At 42.1% G+C, this 19,385-nt stretch overlaps 1 protein-coding gene across 1 annotated transcript in view; it reads left to right on the forward strand.

Annotated features, from left to right (window-relative positions):
- The first annotated feature begins 8,661 nt into the window (after nt 1–8,661).
- LOC141144624 (immunoglobulin kappa light chain-like) overlaps nt 8,662–19,385 on the forward strand; it is a 54,522-nt gene continuing 43,798 nt past the window's right edge. Inside the window, exons 1-2 of the mRNA XM_073630493.1 lie at nt 8,662–8,749; nt 8,842–9,207. Of these exons, the coding sequence (XP_073486594.1) occupies nt 8,707–8,749; nt 8,842–9,207 (409 nt within the window). The 5' untranslated portion in view covers nt 8,662–8,706. The remainder of the gene's footprint in view (nt 8,750–8,841; nt 9,208–19,385) is intronic.

The following is a 19,385-nucleotide window of genomic DNA, read 5'->3' on the forward strand; positions in this document are numbered from 1 at the left end:
CAGGTGCTTATCTAATAGTTTTTTAAACTATCGATGCTTCCCGCTGAAACCACCACCTGTGGAAGGAATTCTACATCCTTGCCGCTCTTACAGTAAAGAACCCTCTATGCAGTCTTAGGTTAAACCTCTTTTCTTCTAAGCCTAATGAGTGGCCACATGTCTTATTAAACTCCCTTCCACGGAAAAGTTTTATCCCTATTGTGGGGTCACCAGTATGATATTTGTAAATTGAAATCATATCCCCATCTCAAGCGTCTCTTCTCCAGAAAGAAAAGGTCAGTGCTCATAACCTTTCTTCATAACTAATATCCTCTAGGGATGGGCAAACAGTTCGGCCCGAGCATAAGTTCGGGTCGAACTTCCGCTGTTCGGACATTCGGTGAACAGCCGAACAAATGGGTTGTTCGACCGTTTGCTCGCCCCCCCCCCCCCGAACCGACCACAATGCATTGTGGCGCTGAACGGTGCATTGCAAGCCCTGATTGGCTGAAGCAATGCAAGCTTCAGCCAATCAGGGCACAGAGCACTGTCAGAGTCATGATTGGACACTGTCATGATTTTATCCAATCACGGCTCATTCCCGCCTCACAGTATAAAAGTATTCTTTCAATGGCAGCCATTTTCAGTGTGATTTTTGGCATGGAGAGAGATAGAACAGGGCTCTGTTCGGTGCTATTAGTTAGTTAGTGTGCTATACTGTGCTATTTTGCTTCAATTGTCAGTGTAGAATATTAGTTTAGTGTCAGTCTAGTGTGAGTGTAGTGAGGAGGACCATCATTCAGCTTTGCATAGCGTGCAGCTAGAGTAGGGACAGCTCAGATAGTTTCATTGTAGTGTAGTGAGACTGTGTCATTCATACATACATTAGTATAGAGTAGGGACAGCTCATATAGTTTCAGTGTAGTGTAGTGAGACCGTATCAGTAATCTTTACATTAGTGTATCAAAACCTTTCGTCTATATAAGAATCAACCAATGCGGTTGCAGCTATTACAGATAGAATTAAAATGAATGATAACTGTGAAAAGAATAAGAAACAAATTTATTTAAACTTAATAATGTACAGAAAAGAAACTTGTTTTAATCATATATTACCAACTATAAGATAAATGGCAAAACCTTATAAACAAAGGTGTTTCCAAAGATACCAAGTAAGTAATACAAAGAGAATATTGCTACAATGGACATACAAAAGCTTTCAGTATATTAGAACAATTGCAAAAAGAAGAAAGTACAGAATAATTAAAACAAAAGAATAATGCGGATACATTACACAGACATCCTGCTCTCCCGGCTGCCTGGACCCCAAAGGGCAGTTTTAACTGTCCCTCTCTCTTATATACACCCTTTCTGCCCACCCCCCTTTAAGAAAAGGAGGAGAGAAAAAACTTTTCAGAGAGATTTTATTCTTAAAGTGTTACCACTCTCAAAAAGTGGAGGCGCTCTTGGTATGCAAGATCCTGGTACTAGAGGCTGTTTGGGCCAACCAAACGTCCAGTTGAGCAGCTGGATATACATCAGGAAACTCTATTATAACACCTCCCTATGAGGTGTCTGAATAGATTGTGCATCAGGGCCTATTCCCTCACATAAGCCAGGTGGCTGCATTTAAAATAGACCTTTTACAGAAAATGGGGGTTTTATGGTGAGAAGACAGAAGTATAGTGCCTATTCAGAGAACTTGTGGAGTTCTCATAGTGATCAAATTTGATGTCCTTGTTAATAAAAACTAAGGCCTCAATATTTCCACATCAGTTCCCCCTGAAGTTCATTCTTGAACTTATGCCCTCCCTCAATTATCCTGTACCCACCCATAACAGTCCAGAAGCCCCAAACCTTCCCCACTACCACTGAGGCCTCCTCTTCCTTTCTTGAACATGCCGAAACCCATCGAGGTAGACTTGAGACAGCAAAGCAATCCTGGTGCCTTTGAGACTCCACATCCGGACCATAAGTGCCTGTGCTGCGATGTTTCCACGCTCCTCTGCCTTGGAAGAGAGGAACTCCAACATCGATGGCGGGATCCTGGCATATCTAGTCCTGTAACTTGTTAATACGGTGTAATGGTTGCACCGATTGGATCGGACCGCGAGAGAGCACTTTTCAGCATGATGAAGGAAAGTTCAGGAGAGTCTTATTGGTTGCACATTTGTCTCAAAAAATGACTTGGTTGTCGTTGCTTCTTCGGGTGGTGGTCGGGCGGGCCTCTGGACTGTCGTGAATGAATACAAAAAAAAAGGAGAATGTCAGTGTACAGTTATTGGAGAACTGCCGGACAGGAGCAGCGGGTTGGCCATTAAGACTAATTGCTTATGAGAGGTGTAATGTGGACAAGTAAAGTGGGATCCCCACAGGGTACAGAGACCGAGCAACAGTCAATCATCCATGGCCCTTGATGGTAGGGATAGTCAACACTGCCTGCTATTGCCAGGTCCCTGGGTTCACCACACCTGCTCACGGGGCTCAAGTTAAAGCAGTAGACAGACTGGGGGAGGTAGAATTACATTTGGGAGGTAGAATTACATTAAGACATAAGACCTGGATGTCCAGGGATACTTTGGTTTCACCGGGTGTAAAATATGGTACTGACGGCAGGAATGCTCACGCCTCCTAATTTGTAAAAACAAAAATTATATGACTGATGTCTTAGTTTATCTTGAGGAGATAGACGATAGAAACCAAAAGAAAAACCTAGAGAGCATAATATTAAAGAAGGAAAAGGAACGGAAGAGAGGTGAGTAATAAAAAATGAACAAGAAAAATAGTAAAAATAATAATAAAAAAACAAAAAAACTACAGATTTAATGCTGCTCCAACCAAGATTTTTAGCTTAGATTATATTTTAGACTGTGAGAGCATGGAATCTTTATTAAAAAAAAATAATACATTAGCTGCACTGAAAAACTTTTGCAGTCTGATAAAAAAAAATATATAGTTCTTTTAAAAAAAAAAAAAACAACTCCTCTCCCACACTAGTAATTAAGTATTTTTGCAGGTCAGGTACACAGATATTAACAACGAGAGAGAGAAAAAAATGATTAAAACTTTTAGAATGTAGGTAAACCTGACTGCACTTTTTTATTACAACAAAAAACCAACAAAAAAACAAGAAAAATATAGTTCTAGTGTCCTCTTTAAAATGCGCACAATACTCTTCCTCTGTCTCTTAATTACCCACATCGGGACCGCAACAGGGTGGAGTTTACTACAGATGTGGCCCTTGAATGTACCTGAATGAACTTTTCCCATCTGGTATGAATCTGGGTCTGGTATGGATTTTGGGGGGACCCCTACGCCATTATTTTTTTAATTTTGGCGCAGGGTTCCCCTTAAAATCCATACCAGTCCTGAAGGGTCTGTTAGTATCCCATAGACTTTAACGGTGTTCCGGCGGCTTTCGAATTTGCCCAGAACACCGAATATTGTTCGGTGTTCGCAGAACATCCGAACAACCGAAATTCGTCCCGAACTTATGTTCGCCCATCCCTATTAAGCACATATGGCTGCTTCTGATGGTGATGGGTCTGCTGATTGAGTCTGCTCTCATTTACAAATGTACTCTAATTATTTTAAGTGTTTGACCCTAACTTAACTCTTGAGTCCGTAAAATGCTATATTTTCTTATATTTCTCTTGATTTCATTTTGTTTGTTTTTGTTTGTGCATTCTATTGTATACCATTGGGTGCATCTGTTTAGGTTGCTCCTACCTTGCTGTATATCTGTCTTTATATTGACAAAATATTTAATAAAAATGACCTGTTTAAAAAAAACAAAAACAGGTAATGAGGAGACAATACAACACTTCCTCACTGCCTGTCAAATGCTCTCTGAAGAACACAGATACAGTATCTCACAAAAGTGAGTACACCCCTCACATTTTTGTAAATATTTTAATATATCTTTTCATGTGACAACACTGAAGAAATGACACTTTGCTACAATGTAAAGTAGTGAATGTACAGCTTGAATAACAGTGTAAATTTGCTGTCCACTCAAAATAACTCAACACACAGCCATCAATGTCTACCCGCTGGCAACAAAAGTGAGTACGCCCCTAAGTGAATATGTCAAAATTGGGCCCAATTAGTCATTTTCCCTCCCCAGTGTCATGTGACTTGTTAGTGTTACAAGGGCTCAGGTGTGAATGGGGAGCAGGTGTGGTAAATATGGTGTTATCGCTCTCACTCTCTCATACATAGTTACATAGTTACATAGTAGGTGAGGTTGAAAAAAGACACAAGTCCATCAAGTCCAACCTATGTGTGTGATTATGTGTCAGTATTGCATTGTATATCCCTGTATGTTGTGGTCATTCAGGTGCTCATCTAATAGTTTCTTGAAGCTATCAATGCTCCCCGCTGAGACCACCGCCTGTGGAAGGGAATTCCACATCCTTGCCGCTCTTACAGTAAAGAACCCTCTACGTAGTTTAAGATTAAACCTCTTTTCTTCTAATTTTAATGAGTGGCCACGAGTCTTGGTAAACTCTCTTCTGCGAAAAAGTTTTATCCCTATTGAGGGGTCTCCAGTCCGGTATTTGTAAATTGAAATCATATCCCCTCTCAAGCGTCTCTTCTCCAGAGAGAATAAGTTCAGTGCTCGCAACCTTTCCTCATAACTAAGATCCTCCAGACCCTTTATTAGCTTTGTTGCCCTTCTTTGTACTCGCTCCATTTCCAGTACATCCTTCCTGAGGACTGGTGCCCAGAACTGGACCGCATACTCTAGGTGCGGCCGGACCAGAGTCTTGTAGAGCGGGAGAATTATCGTTTTATCTCTGGAGTTGATCCCCCTTTTAATGCATGCCAATATTCTGTTTGCTTTGTTAGCAGCAGCTTGGCATTGCCTGCCATTGCTGAGCCTATCATCCACTAGGACCCCCAGGTCCTTTTCCATCCTAGATTCCCCCAGAGGTTCTCCCCCCAGTGTATAGATTGCATTCATATTTTTGCCACCCAAATGCATTATTTTACATTTTTCTACATTGAACCTCATTTGCCATGTAGTCGCCCACCCCATTAATTTGTTCAGGTCTTTTTGCAAGGTTTCCACGTCCTGCGGAGAAGTTATTGCCCTGCTTAGCTTAGTATCGTCTGCAAATACAGAGATTGAACTGTTTATCCCATCCTCCAGATCGTTTATGAACAAATTAAATAGGATTGGTCCCAGCACAGAACCCTGGGGCACCCCACTACCCACCCCTGACCATTCTGAGTACTCCCCATTTATCACCACCCTCTGAACTCGCCCTTGTAGCCAGTTTTCAATCCATGTACTCACCCTATGGTCCATGCCAACAGCCCTTATTTTGTACAGTAAACGTTTATGGGGAACTGTGTCAAATGCTTTTGCAAAATCCAGATACACCACGTCTACAGGCCTTCCTTTATCTAGATGGCAACTCACCTCCTCATAGAAGGTTAATAGATTGGTTTGGCAAGAACGATTCTTCATGAATCCATGCTGATTACTGCTAATGATATTGTTCGTATTACTAAAATCCTGTATATAGTCCCTTATCATCCCCTCCAAGAGTTTACATACTATCGATGTTAGGCTAACTGGTCTGTAATTCCCAGGGATGTATTTTGGGCCCTTTTTAAATATAGGTGCTACATTGGCTTTTCTCCAATCAGCTGGTACCATTCCAGTCAGTAGACTATCTGTAAAAATTAGGAACAACGGTCTGGCAATCACTTGACTGAGTTCCCTAAGTACCCTCGGATGCAAGCCATCTGGTCCCGGTGATTTATTAATGTTAAGTTTCTCAAGTCTAATTTTAATTCCTTCCTCTGTTAACCATGGAGGTGCTTCCTGTGTTGTGTCATGAGGATAAACACTGCAGTTTTGGTTACTGAAGCCCCCCGATTCACTCGTGAAGACTGAGGAGAAGAATAAATTCAATACCTTCGCCATCTCCCCATCCTTTGTAACCAGATGTCCTTCCTCATTCTTTATGGGGCCAATATGGTCTGTCCTCCCTTTTTTACTGTTTACATACTTAAAGAATTTCTTGGGATTTTTTTTGCTCTCCTCCGCTATGTGTCTTTCATGTTTCTTAGCTGTCCTAATTGCACCTTTACATATCCTGTTGCATTCTTTATAAAGTCTGAATGCTGAGGATGATCCCTCAACCTTGTATTTTTTGAAGGCCTTCTCCTTTGCTTTTATATGCATTTTTACATTGGAGTTAAGCCATCCAGGACTTTTGTTCGCTCTTTTTAATGGTCACTGGAAGTTCAACATGGCACCTCATGGCAAAGAACTCTCTGAGGATCTGAAAAAAAGAATTGTTGCTCTACATAAAGATGGCCTAGGCTATAAGAAGAATGCCAAGATCCTGAAACTGAGCTGCAGCACGATGGCCAAGACCAAAGAGCAGTTTAACAGGACGGGTTCCATTCACAACAGGCCTTGCCATGGTCGACCAACGAAGTTGAGAGCATGTGCTCAGCGTCATATCCAGAGGTTCTGTTTGGGAAATAGACATATGAGTGCGGCCAGCATTGCTGCAGAGGTTGAAGGGGTGCGGAGTCAGCCTGTCAGTGCTCAGACCATAAGCTGCACACTGCATCAAATTGGTCTGCATGGCTGTTGTCCCAGAAGGAAACCTCTTCTAAAGATGATGCTCAAGAAAGCACACAAACAGTTTGCTGAAGACAAGCAGACTAAGGACATGGATTACTGGAACCATGTCCTGTGGTCGGATGAGACCAAGATAAACTTATATGGTTGAATGGTGTCAAGCGTGTGTGGCGGCAACCAGGTGAGGAGTACAAAGACAAGTGTGTCTTGCCTAGAGTCAAGCATGGTGGTGGTAGTGTCATGGTCTGGGTCTGTATGAGTGCTGCTGGCACTGGGGAGCTTAAGCTCATTGAGGGAACCATGAATGCCAACATGCACTGTGACATACTGAAGCAGAGCATGATCCCCTCCCTTCAGAGACTGGGCCGCAGGGCAGTATTCCAACATGATATCGACCCCAAATACACCTCCAAGACGACCACTGCCTTGCTAAAGAAGCTGAGGGTAAAGGTGATGGACTGGCCAAGCATGTCTCCAGACCTAAACCTTATTGAGCATCTGTGGGGCACCCTCAAACGGAAGGTGGAGGAGCACAAGGTCATCAGGAGGAGGAGGAGGAGGAGGAGGAGTGGAAGAGGACTCCAATGGCAACCTGTGAAGCTCTGGTGAACTCCATGTCCAAGAGGGTTAAGGCAGCGCTGGAAAATAACAGTAGCCACACAAAATATTGACACCTTGGGCCCAATTTGGACATTTTCACTTAGGGGTGTACTCACTTTTGTTGCCAGCAGTTTAGACATTAATGGCTGGGTGTTGAGTTATTTTGAGGGAACAGCAAATTTACACTATTATACAAGCTGTACACTCACTACTTTACATTGTAGCAAAGTGTCCTTTCTTCAGTGTTGACACATGAAAAGATATAATAAAATATTTACAAAAATGTGAGGGGTGTACTCACTTTTGTGAGATACTGTAGCTCTTCAAAGAGTAGAAATCAAAGAAAGGGAATAAGGCGCTTCTGCCAGTTGGGCCAGTACAGTATGGATGTAAACACACACTCACACAGCTGGAGATAGCACTACGGCAGGAGAAGAGAAAAACAAGGAAGGCGCTTCTAAGTGCAGAATGCAGCAGTTTATTAGAAAGCACAGGTCAAAAACACGTACAAGAAGTTGACATATAATAGGCTCATTTTATCAAGACATTCCTGGCGGGCTCCTGGCAGTGTATCCCCATCGCCCTGTGCCAGCCAGCAGGAAGGATAGGATTGCCCAGTCAAAATGGCCGCTGCTCTTCTGGGACCTCGGTGGGAAACAAGCCGTGCATGTGGAATGCATGTGCTGGAAGTGATGTAAGGATAGGGGCCGTGACGCGTTTCAGAGCATGCGCACAAGGCTCCAGGTTTTGAAGAAGAAGCCTTGTGCACATGCTTTGTTTTTTTTGTATTGAATTTAGGAGCCAATTCATTTTTTTTTCAGCAGTGTGGTCCCAAAGTGTTTTAGTATTTAAATTTTTAGTACTAGTAGCCAAATATTTCTATTTCAGCAGCCTACATTTTCTATACTTGAATGTTACACATTTTTTTTATATATAATTTAATAGATGCTTACTTTATATATCCACATTATTTCCTAGTTGTTTTAGTAGGTATATAATTTGTATCTTTTAACATTTTCTAACTCAGTAAAGATGTTTGAAGTTGTGACAAGTTTGTTGTTATTATGGTGTTATGTGATGTTCTAGATTTTGTGTTATGTATTCATATTGCATTATCTAGACCTAATTTCTCATTGTTATTACTTTTTTTTTATCTTGTTCTTGTAGCACTGATGAAATGACAATTACATTATCTTGGTCTCTTTTATATGGTTTTTGTCAGGTGCTGCTTTCTGTAATTCTATGGTTTAAGCTAGGGATGAATGGATCATTTCACTTTGTTTTTAGTGGACTGATAAATGCTACTTTGAAATATTTTAAACAAATATTCACCTGGAGGAGGGAGGTACAGTGGATTTAACACGAATTGTCTATATCTAGTTAGACCTCAGGGTTTAATAACACATTTTTGGGGATTTCCTGAACTAGGAGACCACACATAGGAAGTGGTTTACTAATGCTTTTCAAAACACAAACTGTTGGCTTTTAGTTGTAGAACAAAGAGAAACCTTTCCAAACACCATGCTGCACCTTTACCTTTTGATCCTAATTCTATATACAGCATGTATGTATTTATAGAACACAGACATATATCTATTTTTATATATGCCATATCCCTATATTTTAAACCTATTTATTGTGATCTTTCCTTGCTAGATGGAAACAATGATATTGAGCAAATCCATCCATCTCAAACTAAGACTGGAGGAAAATTTTTAAAGGTTCGAATTGAATGCAGTGCAAAGGAAGGTTCCAATCTTTTTTGGTATTCCCAGAAACCAAATGAAGCCTTTAAGAGGATTATCTCTGTTGTTGGTGAGAAGACTGTCTTCGATGAGGAGCTTTTACATGAAAAGTTTTCTACTCACGTAGTGCAAATGAAAGGCAAAAACAATGTAAAGTATCAACTTGATATACATAATATCACACATGAAGATGCTGCCAATTACTTTTGTGCAAAAGGAGCCTCATTAAGAATTCCTCATCAGGTGTTTAGTTCTGGCACCAAACTCATTGTAACAAGTAAGTACACCTTATCCTTCCTTTCAATAGTGTAAACAGACTATCGGTAGGGTTGACATACTAAAACTGGAGACTGCAAAATCTGGTGCAGCTGTGCATGGAAGCCAATCAGCTTCTAACTTCAGCTTGTTCAATTAAGCTTTGACAAAAAAATAAAAAAACTGGAAGTTGATTGGTTTCTATGCAGAGCTGCACCAGATTTTGCACTTTTGCACAGTTTTAGTAAATTAACCCCAATTTTACCAGACTTGTGTCTTCCATATATAAAAGCATATTGTTAAGGATTTTAGACATTCACAAATTCTGACTCAGCTTTGGAAATCTTTTTGCTGCATTCCATAATATATTGTTATTGTATTATATTCATCTAAAACTGATAATTTAGAGTTCCTTTAACAGGAGAATTATTAATTTAAATAAAAATTTAAATTGCGGTGAGGTTGCAGGAACTGAAATTGTATCATGGTGAAAGGTCAGTCATTTGATCTGCATTTAAAAGAACTTTATGCCAAAAAGTTAAGGATGTATTTTTTTGGGAGTGATTCTCATGCTTAAAGTGGAAGTAAACCCTCCTATCGTTTTCAGCCAAGGAAGCTTCCATCTTGGCCTCTGTTTGATCTTCAACTGCCATGATGCTGCACATGTGATCAGTTAAGTTATGACACCAGTCATTGGATGGTTTGACAGTTTGGCTGAGAGCACAACCAATGTGACAGTTGCTTTCCCGGCACATGCCGTGTATGTAACTGGTTTTTGAAACTTAAAACGATGGGTTTACTTCTGCTTTAAGATCTTCAATTGATTAACCCCTTATTAACCTTTGTTTGCCATAATCAGCCCTAATTAACTCTTTATTCCCCATTTTCTCCTAGCAATTTTTTTTCTCATCTTCCATTGTTTGCACTTATATTTAAACTTTTTTTATTTTGATTTTCTTTAGTCCTTTTGTTTTATTTGTAAATAACTTTGTTATGCCTTGTACCAGAAACGTAAAGCCGTATTAAACCCAAAATCCAAAATGGGGTGATTTTGTGGGTAATTCCACTGTCTTGGTGCTCCAGGACCTTCAGAAGTGTGATAGGGATGAATGAAATTAGATGTGTAATTTATGCTCCTAGAACGCCTGATGGTGCCTTCTGTTGGGCCTCTCTATGTGACGAGGCTGTGAAAAAGTCTCACACATGTGGTATCAGGAGGAGTAGCAGAAAGTATTTTGGGGTGTAATTGGGAGTATGCGAAATAGCTTGTTATTATGACAATATCCATTGCCTTAGCCAGAGGGAATCTTTCTAGATTTGTGAGGCAAAGGTATTATCTCCTGAAGGGTTAAATATAGATTTTGATTTAAATGGTTTTATTTCTGATAGGTAATTTTTGTCAATTTATTACTAAGTTTGTACTGTTTTTATGAGTTTCTGATATGTTTTACTGTAGTTTAGGGATGAGCCAGCGGTTCGAGTCAAACGTAAGTTTGACTCGAACATTGGGTGTTCATTTGATCTAAAATGAACTGAACAGCGTTTGCTGGAAATTTGAGTGCCGTGGAATGCCCCATAATACACTGCAAGATCGCAGTGCATTGCTCTATGATGATTGGCCAAAGCATGCACCTGACCTGCATGTTTTGGCAAATCACAGCGCGCTCTGCTGAGAGAGCCATAATTGGCCAAAGGCAGGATGCCTTTGGCCAATCATGGCTCAGGGGGACTAAGTCCACACCCACACCCCATACTATATAAGGCTGCTTACACAGCAGTCATGTGTAGTGTTGTTTGTGTGGACAGAGAGATAGCTTGAGTTAGATTAAGCAAGCAGGTTATTCAGTTAGTGGCAGTGTATTTGAGATATATATATATATATATATATATATATATATATATATATATATTTTATATAGTCAGTCTTGTATATATATATATATATATATATATATATATATATATATATATACTCTGCATTTAGAATAGACTTTATATTCAGTGTTTCCTCTATATTCAGTCTGTACATTAATATATATACATAGACTATAATATACTCTGCATCCAGTGCAGCCTATGGCCCCATGCACACGAGACGCCGGTGAAAAGTCTACTGAATGAGCTGAAACCGGCGTTTAGAAATGCCCGTTTTGCCACATTTGCATGCCGCGTTTAGCCGTACAAAGTTTGCGTCTAGAAGCGTTTAGTTGAGATAACATCATAAGACCCTCCCCAAGCTCAAAAAACAGTTTTATTTAACTCTTTCAGCCATTTTGTGAGACCAGAGTGAGTAGCAGCAGCTGAGAGAGCAGCAGTGTGCTTGTATTTAGCATGTCACTTGCCACGTCACCTGCCACAATTTGGGGATTGTCATTTGCCACGTCACCTACCACAAGTTGCGGATTGTCATTTGCCACGTCACCTGCCACAAGTTGTGGATTGTCCACTTACCAAGTCATCTGCCACAAGTTGTGCATTGTCCACTTGCCACGTCACTTGCCACGTCACCTGCCACGTCCCTTGCCACGTCACTTGCCACAAGTTTGAGATTGTCATTTGCCACGTCACCTGCCACAAGTTGCGGATAGTCATTTGCCATGTCACCTGCCACAAGTTGTAGACTGTCCACTTGCCACATCATCTGCCACAAGTTGTGGATTGTCCACTTGCAATGTCACTTACCACGTCACGTGCCACATCACCTGCGACTTCACTTGCCAAGTCACTTGCCACTTTACCTGCCACGTAACTTGCCACGTCACCTGCCACAAGTTGTGGATTGTCTACTTGCAATGTCACTTACCACGTCACCTGCCACAAGTTGTGGATTGTCCACTTGCCATGTCACTTGCCACAAGTTGCAGATTGTCCACTTGCCACGTCACCTGCCACAAGTTGGATTGCCATTTGCCACGTCACCTTCCACAAGTTGTGTATTGTCCACTTGCCATGCCACCTGCAACAAGTTGTGGATTGTCCACTTGCCACGTCACCTGCCACAAGTTGCTTGTTCAAATCTAACAACATATGGGTCAAATTCCAATTATACTTCGGATAACAGCAATGCTAGTGGTGTATTGGATTGGATCAAGGGCTCATTAGGGTATATAAATGGTATATGAATCATTGCAAGCAATCACAATTGTTTAAAATATTTTTTCAATGGTTTTTCTTTATTTGCCATCATTTTTGAGACTTTTAATATAAAAAAAAAAATAGGGCACCTTTAAAAACGCTTATAAACACAAACGGCTAAATGTGGTACCGGCGTTTAGCCACGTTTAGTGTCTGAAATGTGGAAAACTTTTGCGTCTGAACCCATTTTTTTGCTTCTGGAAAAACGAGGTTAAACGCAACTGCCTAAAAACACCAAAAAACGAGACTGTGTACATGGACACATAGGACAACATTGAATGAGTTCAGGGGCAGTTGAAAAAAGTGTCCAACTGCCTCTCAACGTGCGTTTAACAGCGTCTCATGTGCATGGGGGCCTTAATCTACAGTGCATTCGATGGTGTACTGTTTCTAATACATGGTGTACTGTTTCTAATACTCAACAGGCGGTGTATTAATATATATATATATATATATATATATATATATATATATATATATATACATATACATATATATATATATACACACACACCATATTTATTGGCGTATAACACACACTTTTTCCCCCTGAAAATAGGGGGGAAATCGCGGGTGTGTGTAATACGCCAACAGCGTACCTCAGAGTGGGAGGAGGGGGACGAGTGCCGCAGGAAATCACTGAGCCGTCATTTCCTCTCCACTTGGTTCTCCGCTCGACTCACTCGGCTCTAACTTGGCTCGCACGTCACATACACAGTCCCGCCTCCTCCACCGGCATTGGACCAGTTTTCTGTCTATCACAGGAGCTGGGCCAATGCCGATGGATGAGGCGGGACTGTATATGTGACTGCCGACTGAGAGCTGAGTAAACAGATGATGGCTTAGTGATTGTGAGAGATTGTGAGCTGCATTGATGGGGCAGATGGTCGCAGAACAGGCTGCAGATGGTCACAGATCAGGCTGCACTGAAGCTGCAGATGGGCACAGATTAGGCTGCATTGAGGCTGCAGATGGGCACTAATCAGGCTGCATTGATTCTCACTGACCATTATTTTGCTTCAAAGTGGTTTATTTTAAAAAAAATTCCTGATAAATACGGTATATATATATATATATATATATATATATATATATATATATATATATACTCTGCATTCAGTGTAGCCTATATCTACAGTGCATTCGGTGGTGTACTGCTTCTAATACACTTCAGGCAGTATATTAACCACTTAACCCCGGACCTTTTGGCTGCCTAAAGACCAGAGGACTTTTTACAAATTGGCACTGTGCTGCTTTAACTGGTAATTGCGCGGTCATGTAATGTTGTACCCAAACAAAATTTGCGTCCTTTTTTTCCCACAAATAGAGCTTTCTTTTGATGGTATTTGATTGCCTCTGAGATTTTTATTTTTTGTGTTATAAATGGAAAAAGACCGAAATTTTGAAAAAAAAATGATACTATCTACTTTTTGTTATAAGAAAATTCCAAAAAACTCAATTAGTCATACATTTAGGCCAAAATGTATTCAGCCACATGTCTTTGGTAAAAGAAAATGTCAATAAGCGTATATTTATTGGTTTGCGCAAAAGTTATAGCGTCTACGAACTAGGGTACATTTTTTGGTATTTACACAGCTTTTAGTTTATGACTGCCTATCTCATTTCTTGAGATGCTAAAATGGCAGGGCAGTACAACCCCCCCCCCCCCCAAAAATGACCCCATTTTGTAAAGTAGACACCCCAAGGAAATTGCTGAGAGGCATGTTGAGCCCATTGAATATTTAATTTTTTTGTCCCAAGTGATTGAATAATGACATAGAAAAAACTTTTTTACAAAAAGTTGTCACTAAATGGTATATTGCTCACACATGCCATGGTTATATGTGGAATTGCACCCCAACATACATTTTCTGCTTCTCCTGAGTATGGGGATACCACATGTGTGGGACTTTTTGGGAGCCTAGCCGCGTACGAGGCCCCGAAAACCTAAGGGCGTGAATTTTTGATTTTACTCCTCATTACCTATCACAGTTTTGAAGGCCATAAAATGCCAAGATGCCACAAACCCCCCCCCCCAAATGACCCAATTTTGGATAGTAGACACCCCAAGCTATTTGCCAGAGTCATGTTGAGTTCATGGAATATTTTATATTTTGCCACAAGTTGCGGGAAAAGGACAAACTTTTTTTTTTGCACAAATTTGTCACTAAATGATATATTGCTCACACATGCCATGGGCATATGTGGAATTACACCCCAAAATACATTCTGCTGCTTCTCCTGAGTATGGGGATACCACATGTGTGGGAATTTTTGGGTGCCTAACCGCGTACGGGGCCCTGAAAACTAAGTACCGCCTTCGGAATTTCTAAGGGCGTAAATTTTTGATTTCACTCCTCACTACCTATCACAGGTTTGAAAGCCATAAAATGCCAAGATGGCAAAGTAAACCCCCAAATGACCCCATTTTGGAAAGTATACACCCTAAGCTATTTGCTGAGAGGCATATTGAGTCCATGAAATATTTTATATTTTGCCACAAGTTGCGGGAAAATGACAAACTTCTTTTTTTTTTTTTTTTTGCACAAAGTTGTCACTAAATGATATATTGCTCAAACATGCCATGGGCATATGTGGAATTGCACCCCAAAATACATTCTGCTGCTTCTCCCGAGTATGGGGATACCACATGTGTGGGACTTTTTGGAAGCCTAGCTGCGTATGGGGCACCGAAATCCAATCACCACTTTTAGGATTTCTAAGGGCGTAAATTTTTGATTTCACTCCTCACTACTTATCACAGTTTCGAAGGCCATAAAATGCCAAGATAGCAGTAAACCCCCCCAAATGACCCCATTTTGGAAAGTAGACACCCCAGGCTATTTGCTGAGAGGCATGGTGAGTACTTTGCAGCTCTCATTTGTTTTTGAAAATGAAGAAAGAAAAGAACCTTTTTTTTTCTTTTTTCAATTTTCAAAACTTTGTGACAAAAAGTGAGGTCTGCAAAATACTCACCATACCTCTCAGCAAATAGCTTGGGGTGTCTACTTTCCAAAATGGGGTAATTTGGGGGGGTTGTGCCATCTGGGCATTCCATGGCCTCCGAAACTGTGATAGGCAGCGAGGAGTGAAATCAAAAAATTTACACTCGGGGCGTGTCTAGCAGCGAGCTGAGGAGGACGTGTGGCCACAGAGCTCCTCAAGCCCGACTAAAATCCACTGCCATACTGGTTGGAAACGTCACGGGCGAACTACCAAATCTACCCTAGGGATCCCCAGGAGGCTCCTGCTTACGTTTCAGCCAGTACTGAATGACCCGGCCGGTTGATCACGGCTTACCCCGGGCCGCTCACAACACAGGACCGCCGCCATCTTGAGGCCTAAGGGGCCTAAGAAGCCTCCTCCGCTATCTCACTGACTCACGGACGATTACTACCCCGGCTACAGCTTGAGGTGAGGTACCCGGTCAGCGGTTTGTCTGCGGTCTGACCCGTGGCTGATTTCATTACCACGGAGCAGCTCAGCCATATTGCAGCCCTCAAGGCCTATACCATCCCCAGTCTGAAGTACCACGGATGGCGGGATTAGCGGCGGGGCTTCTGGACGCCCCCGGGCCTGCGTCCACGGAGGGAGCCATCAGACTGTGAACCCCGCCAGACTGTGAAGCCACAGAGGCCCGCCTGAGTGTTTCTGTCGGCCTATTATACAGGCCTGAGGCCCGTTACCATTTTGCGGCCTATAGGACTGTGGATCCTCCATCACCCCCCGGCCTAAATTACCGCAATCCGTAGGCTGAAACAGCCGCCCGACCTCCTCCAGCAGCTCTCCCGAAGAAGCAGGAGGAATTATTACAAACTTAGGCCTGCCTGAGGCCCCCTGACATCCAGCCTGCTACACCAACAACCCACAGCCGTCCTAAGGCCTCTGGAGTCTCATCATCCTCATCCAGGTACAGCATTACATAGGAACTTTCCCTATTTCTGGTGTAGAAATATCTGGCCATAAGAAGAAGAAATTTACTATTTTACTAATATACCAACCGTAGTGGTTTGCTGTGCCTGCAGCTTACCTCCCATTATACCTTCAGTAGGCTCTTAAAGGGGCACCCCCCACCCCCCTGCCAAGAGTTTAGTTAACCAAACTGAGCACCTAAAGCTGGAAATAAGGGGGCGCAGGTGCGACTAGCACCAATGGAAGACATGTTATAGACTCTCTCAGGTCCCGCTCCTTTTCTAAGGGATCCTGCACTGCTTCAAAAGCTTTCATAACCAAAGGATCATTATTAGCTGCCTCCAGACACCTCCGGGCACTACATGGGCAAAGTAGGATTTCAGAAGAACATATATCAAGGCTTTATACCACCAAGGACATCAAGGTCTGCACAAAACATGGAGCGATTCCTTTACAGGTCGCAATCCCTGGCCTCAAATACACTCACAGAACCAACCGATGCCAAGGACCTATTAACCTCCGCCCCAGGTATGTCTCACAGGGGAGATACCTCCCAGCAGACGAATCCCACCGAAGCAGTCACAGTAGCAGTCTTGGACCTGAAACTGCAGACACTTCTACAAGATTTGACATGTAATATAGCTAAAGAGGTTGGGAATATTGCTCAGGAGCTCAGGGGGGAGATTGATCAGCTTGGAAAACGCACTGCCACCTTGGAAACTAAATTTGACGAGACTGTACAATACATGCATGCATTGGAAGAAGAAAATGCATTTCTTATACACACAGTTTCCCAAATACAACTTCAACAAGAAGATCTGGAGAATAGAGAACGTTGTTCGAATGTGCGGACCGTGGAGTTCCTGAAACAGTATAACAACGATAATGAACTACGGGCTTATCTACTTAACCTTTTTGTCACGATGGCCCTGCATATATCTGATATCGACTGGCGCCTAGATAGGGCCCATAGATCTCTGGCCCCCAAACCTCCCCCTGGATACAATCCGAGTGACATAGTGGTTCGTTTTCACTACTATGACAGTAAGGAAGCTTTAACAGCAGCTACACGCAACAAAAATCGCATTAACTTCAGGGGCTCCAAAATCCAGATTTTCAGTGATCTCTTCCCCATTACCCTGGCAAAACGACGCAATCTTCGCCCAGTCACGGCTCATCTACAACTGCATCAAGTGACCTACAGATGGGGTTTTCCATTTCCATTCAGCATCCAAAGATGGTACACAATACTCTATCAGAGATCTTCATGAATGCAAGGCCTTTATTCGAAATTTGGGTCTGCCACCTGTCCCAGATGAAGAGCTCCAACTTCTTCCACCTGCTCTGGCTTCCAAGCCCCTTCAGGCCCCCGCAGCAATCTGGACACCAGTACACCGGAGACAACAGAAGGCTTTCTCTACACCACAACGCTCCAATCTGCCTAGACACCCCACCTGAAGCCCCAAGGTCTACCTGAATTGCACCCCCATGTTTTTGATTCCCAGATACCTAGGATCTCGGCTGACAGGTATCTGCGGGGAGAGTTCTCCCCTATTTCTCTTCCTTTTTCTGACATGCTCAGTAAGCCCAGCTTCTAACTTTTATGTCTATTTTTTTTTTTTTTTCCTTCACATATGTCTCTTTTCATTTTTGAAGGCTTCTGTTCTCCTTTTTGCCCTCATTGCAGCTCCAATCTGTGGTGTTATGTTTTGAACACCGTTAACTGTTCGAGTCTAGCTATTAAAGGAGCGGGCCACAGTCTGCCGATCTAGCCGACCGTCATGTTCTTCTACATGTCCAAGGTCTCCTGCCTTGGTCCCCAAACAAATTTTTTTTGTTTTTTTATTTTTCCTTGCTTATGCTTTGCTCTTGCTAAACCTTTCAAATTTTTACCAGGTCCTTTTTTGACCTGTTTTTGTTGTTTTGTTTTGCTGCAGGTTATAAACTTACCACACATTGTCTTGATGTTCAAAAATGCTGATGTGTATAAGTACCTTATAGTCCTCCTTGGATTGGAATGTCTCTTACCCATAAGTTATGTTAAAATATCATTTGCTTATCACTCTATGACTGTAACATGGCTTTAAAGATAGTTTCTTGTAAAGTCAAGGGCTTAAATTCCTTACGAAAACGCTGGTTGGCTTTGAAGGATTTCAAATCCTCGGGAACTGATGTGGTAATGGTTCAGGAGACACATTTCCACCCAGGGGGTTCCTTTAAATTTGCTTCCAAACTATTCTCCACAGTTTATATGGCCTCAGATCCGTCCAGGAAGGCTGGAGTGGCCATACTAATTAAACGTTCTATCCCTATACGTATCTTAGCCTCAACTTTGGACCCCCGGGGTCGGTTTGTCCTCCTGAAGTGTGCACATCTGAATACCTCCTTCACTTTAGCTAATATTTATGCACCCAATATGGGACAAGTTGGTTTCTTGATTGGCTGCGCTCCTTTTCTCAGCCTTTCATGATCGTGGGAGGAGATTTCAATATGTGTATGTCTCCGAGTATGGATAGATATGCCTTATCTCAACAAACTCCATCCCTCCAAGTTCTTAAATTGTTCACCTCCTTTCGCAAATTAATTTGTTCTAACAATCTTTTCGATACGTGGAGAGTAAAGAACCCTACCCAGCGTCAATATACCTTTTTCTCCCCTCCACATAAGCTATATTCTCGATTGGACCATTTTCTAATATCCGCCCCCTTGTTACCCAACATAGTCTCTTCAGAGATAGATCCTATTATGTGGTCTGATCATGCCCCCATAACTCTGAGTATGGTGCTTAACACCACATCACCCAGGACTTGTCATTGGAGACTCAATGAATCTCTTCTGCGACATGTTGCGACCAAGGACAGGCTTCTTAAGAAATTGGAGGAGTTTTTTCATTTAAATGTAGGCTCAGTCTCTGATACATCTATTGTGTGGGAAGCCCATAAGGCAGTTTTTAGGGGCAAGTGCATTTCAGCCAGCTCACGCTTGAAGCGTGACTCTATTCAGCTGAGATCAGAGCTTGTGGCCCAGCTGGGGACTGCGGAGGCACAGCTACTCCGCCTCCCAACGGTCGGGTCGCTTGCGCACAGTGATTGCTATCCGCAACCCTATTAGGTCTTTAGATATGAATAAATTCTCAAAGTCAATGCTATGGTC

Source organism: Aquarana catesbeiana, linkage group LG05 (assembly GCF_042186555.1).
Source record: "Aquarana catesbeiana isolate 2022-GZ linkage group LG05, ASM4218655v1, whole genome shotgun sequence".
In the NCBI taxonomy this organism is placed as follows: Eukaryota; Metazoa; Chordata; class Amphibia; order Anura; family Ranidae; genus Aquarana; species Aquarana catesbeiana.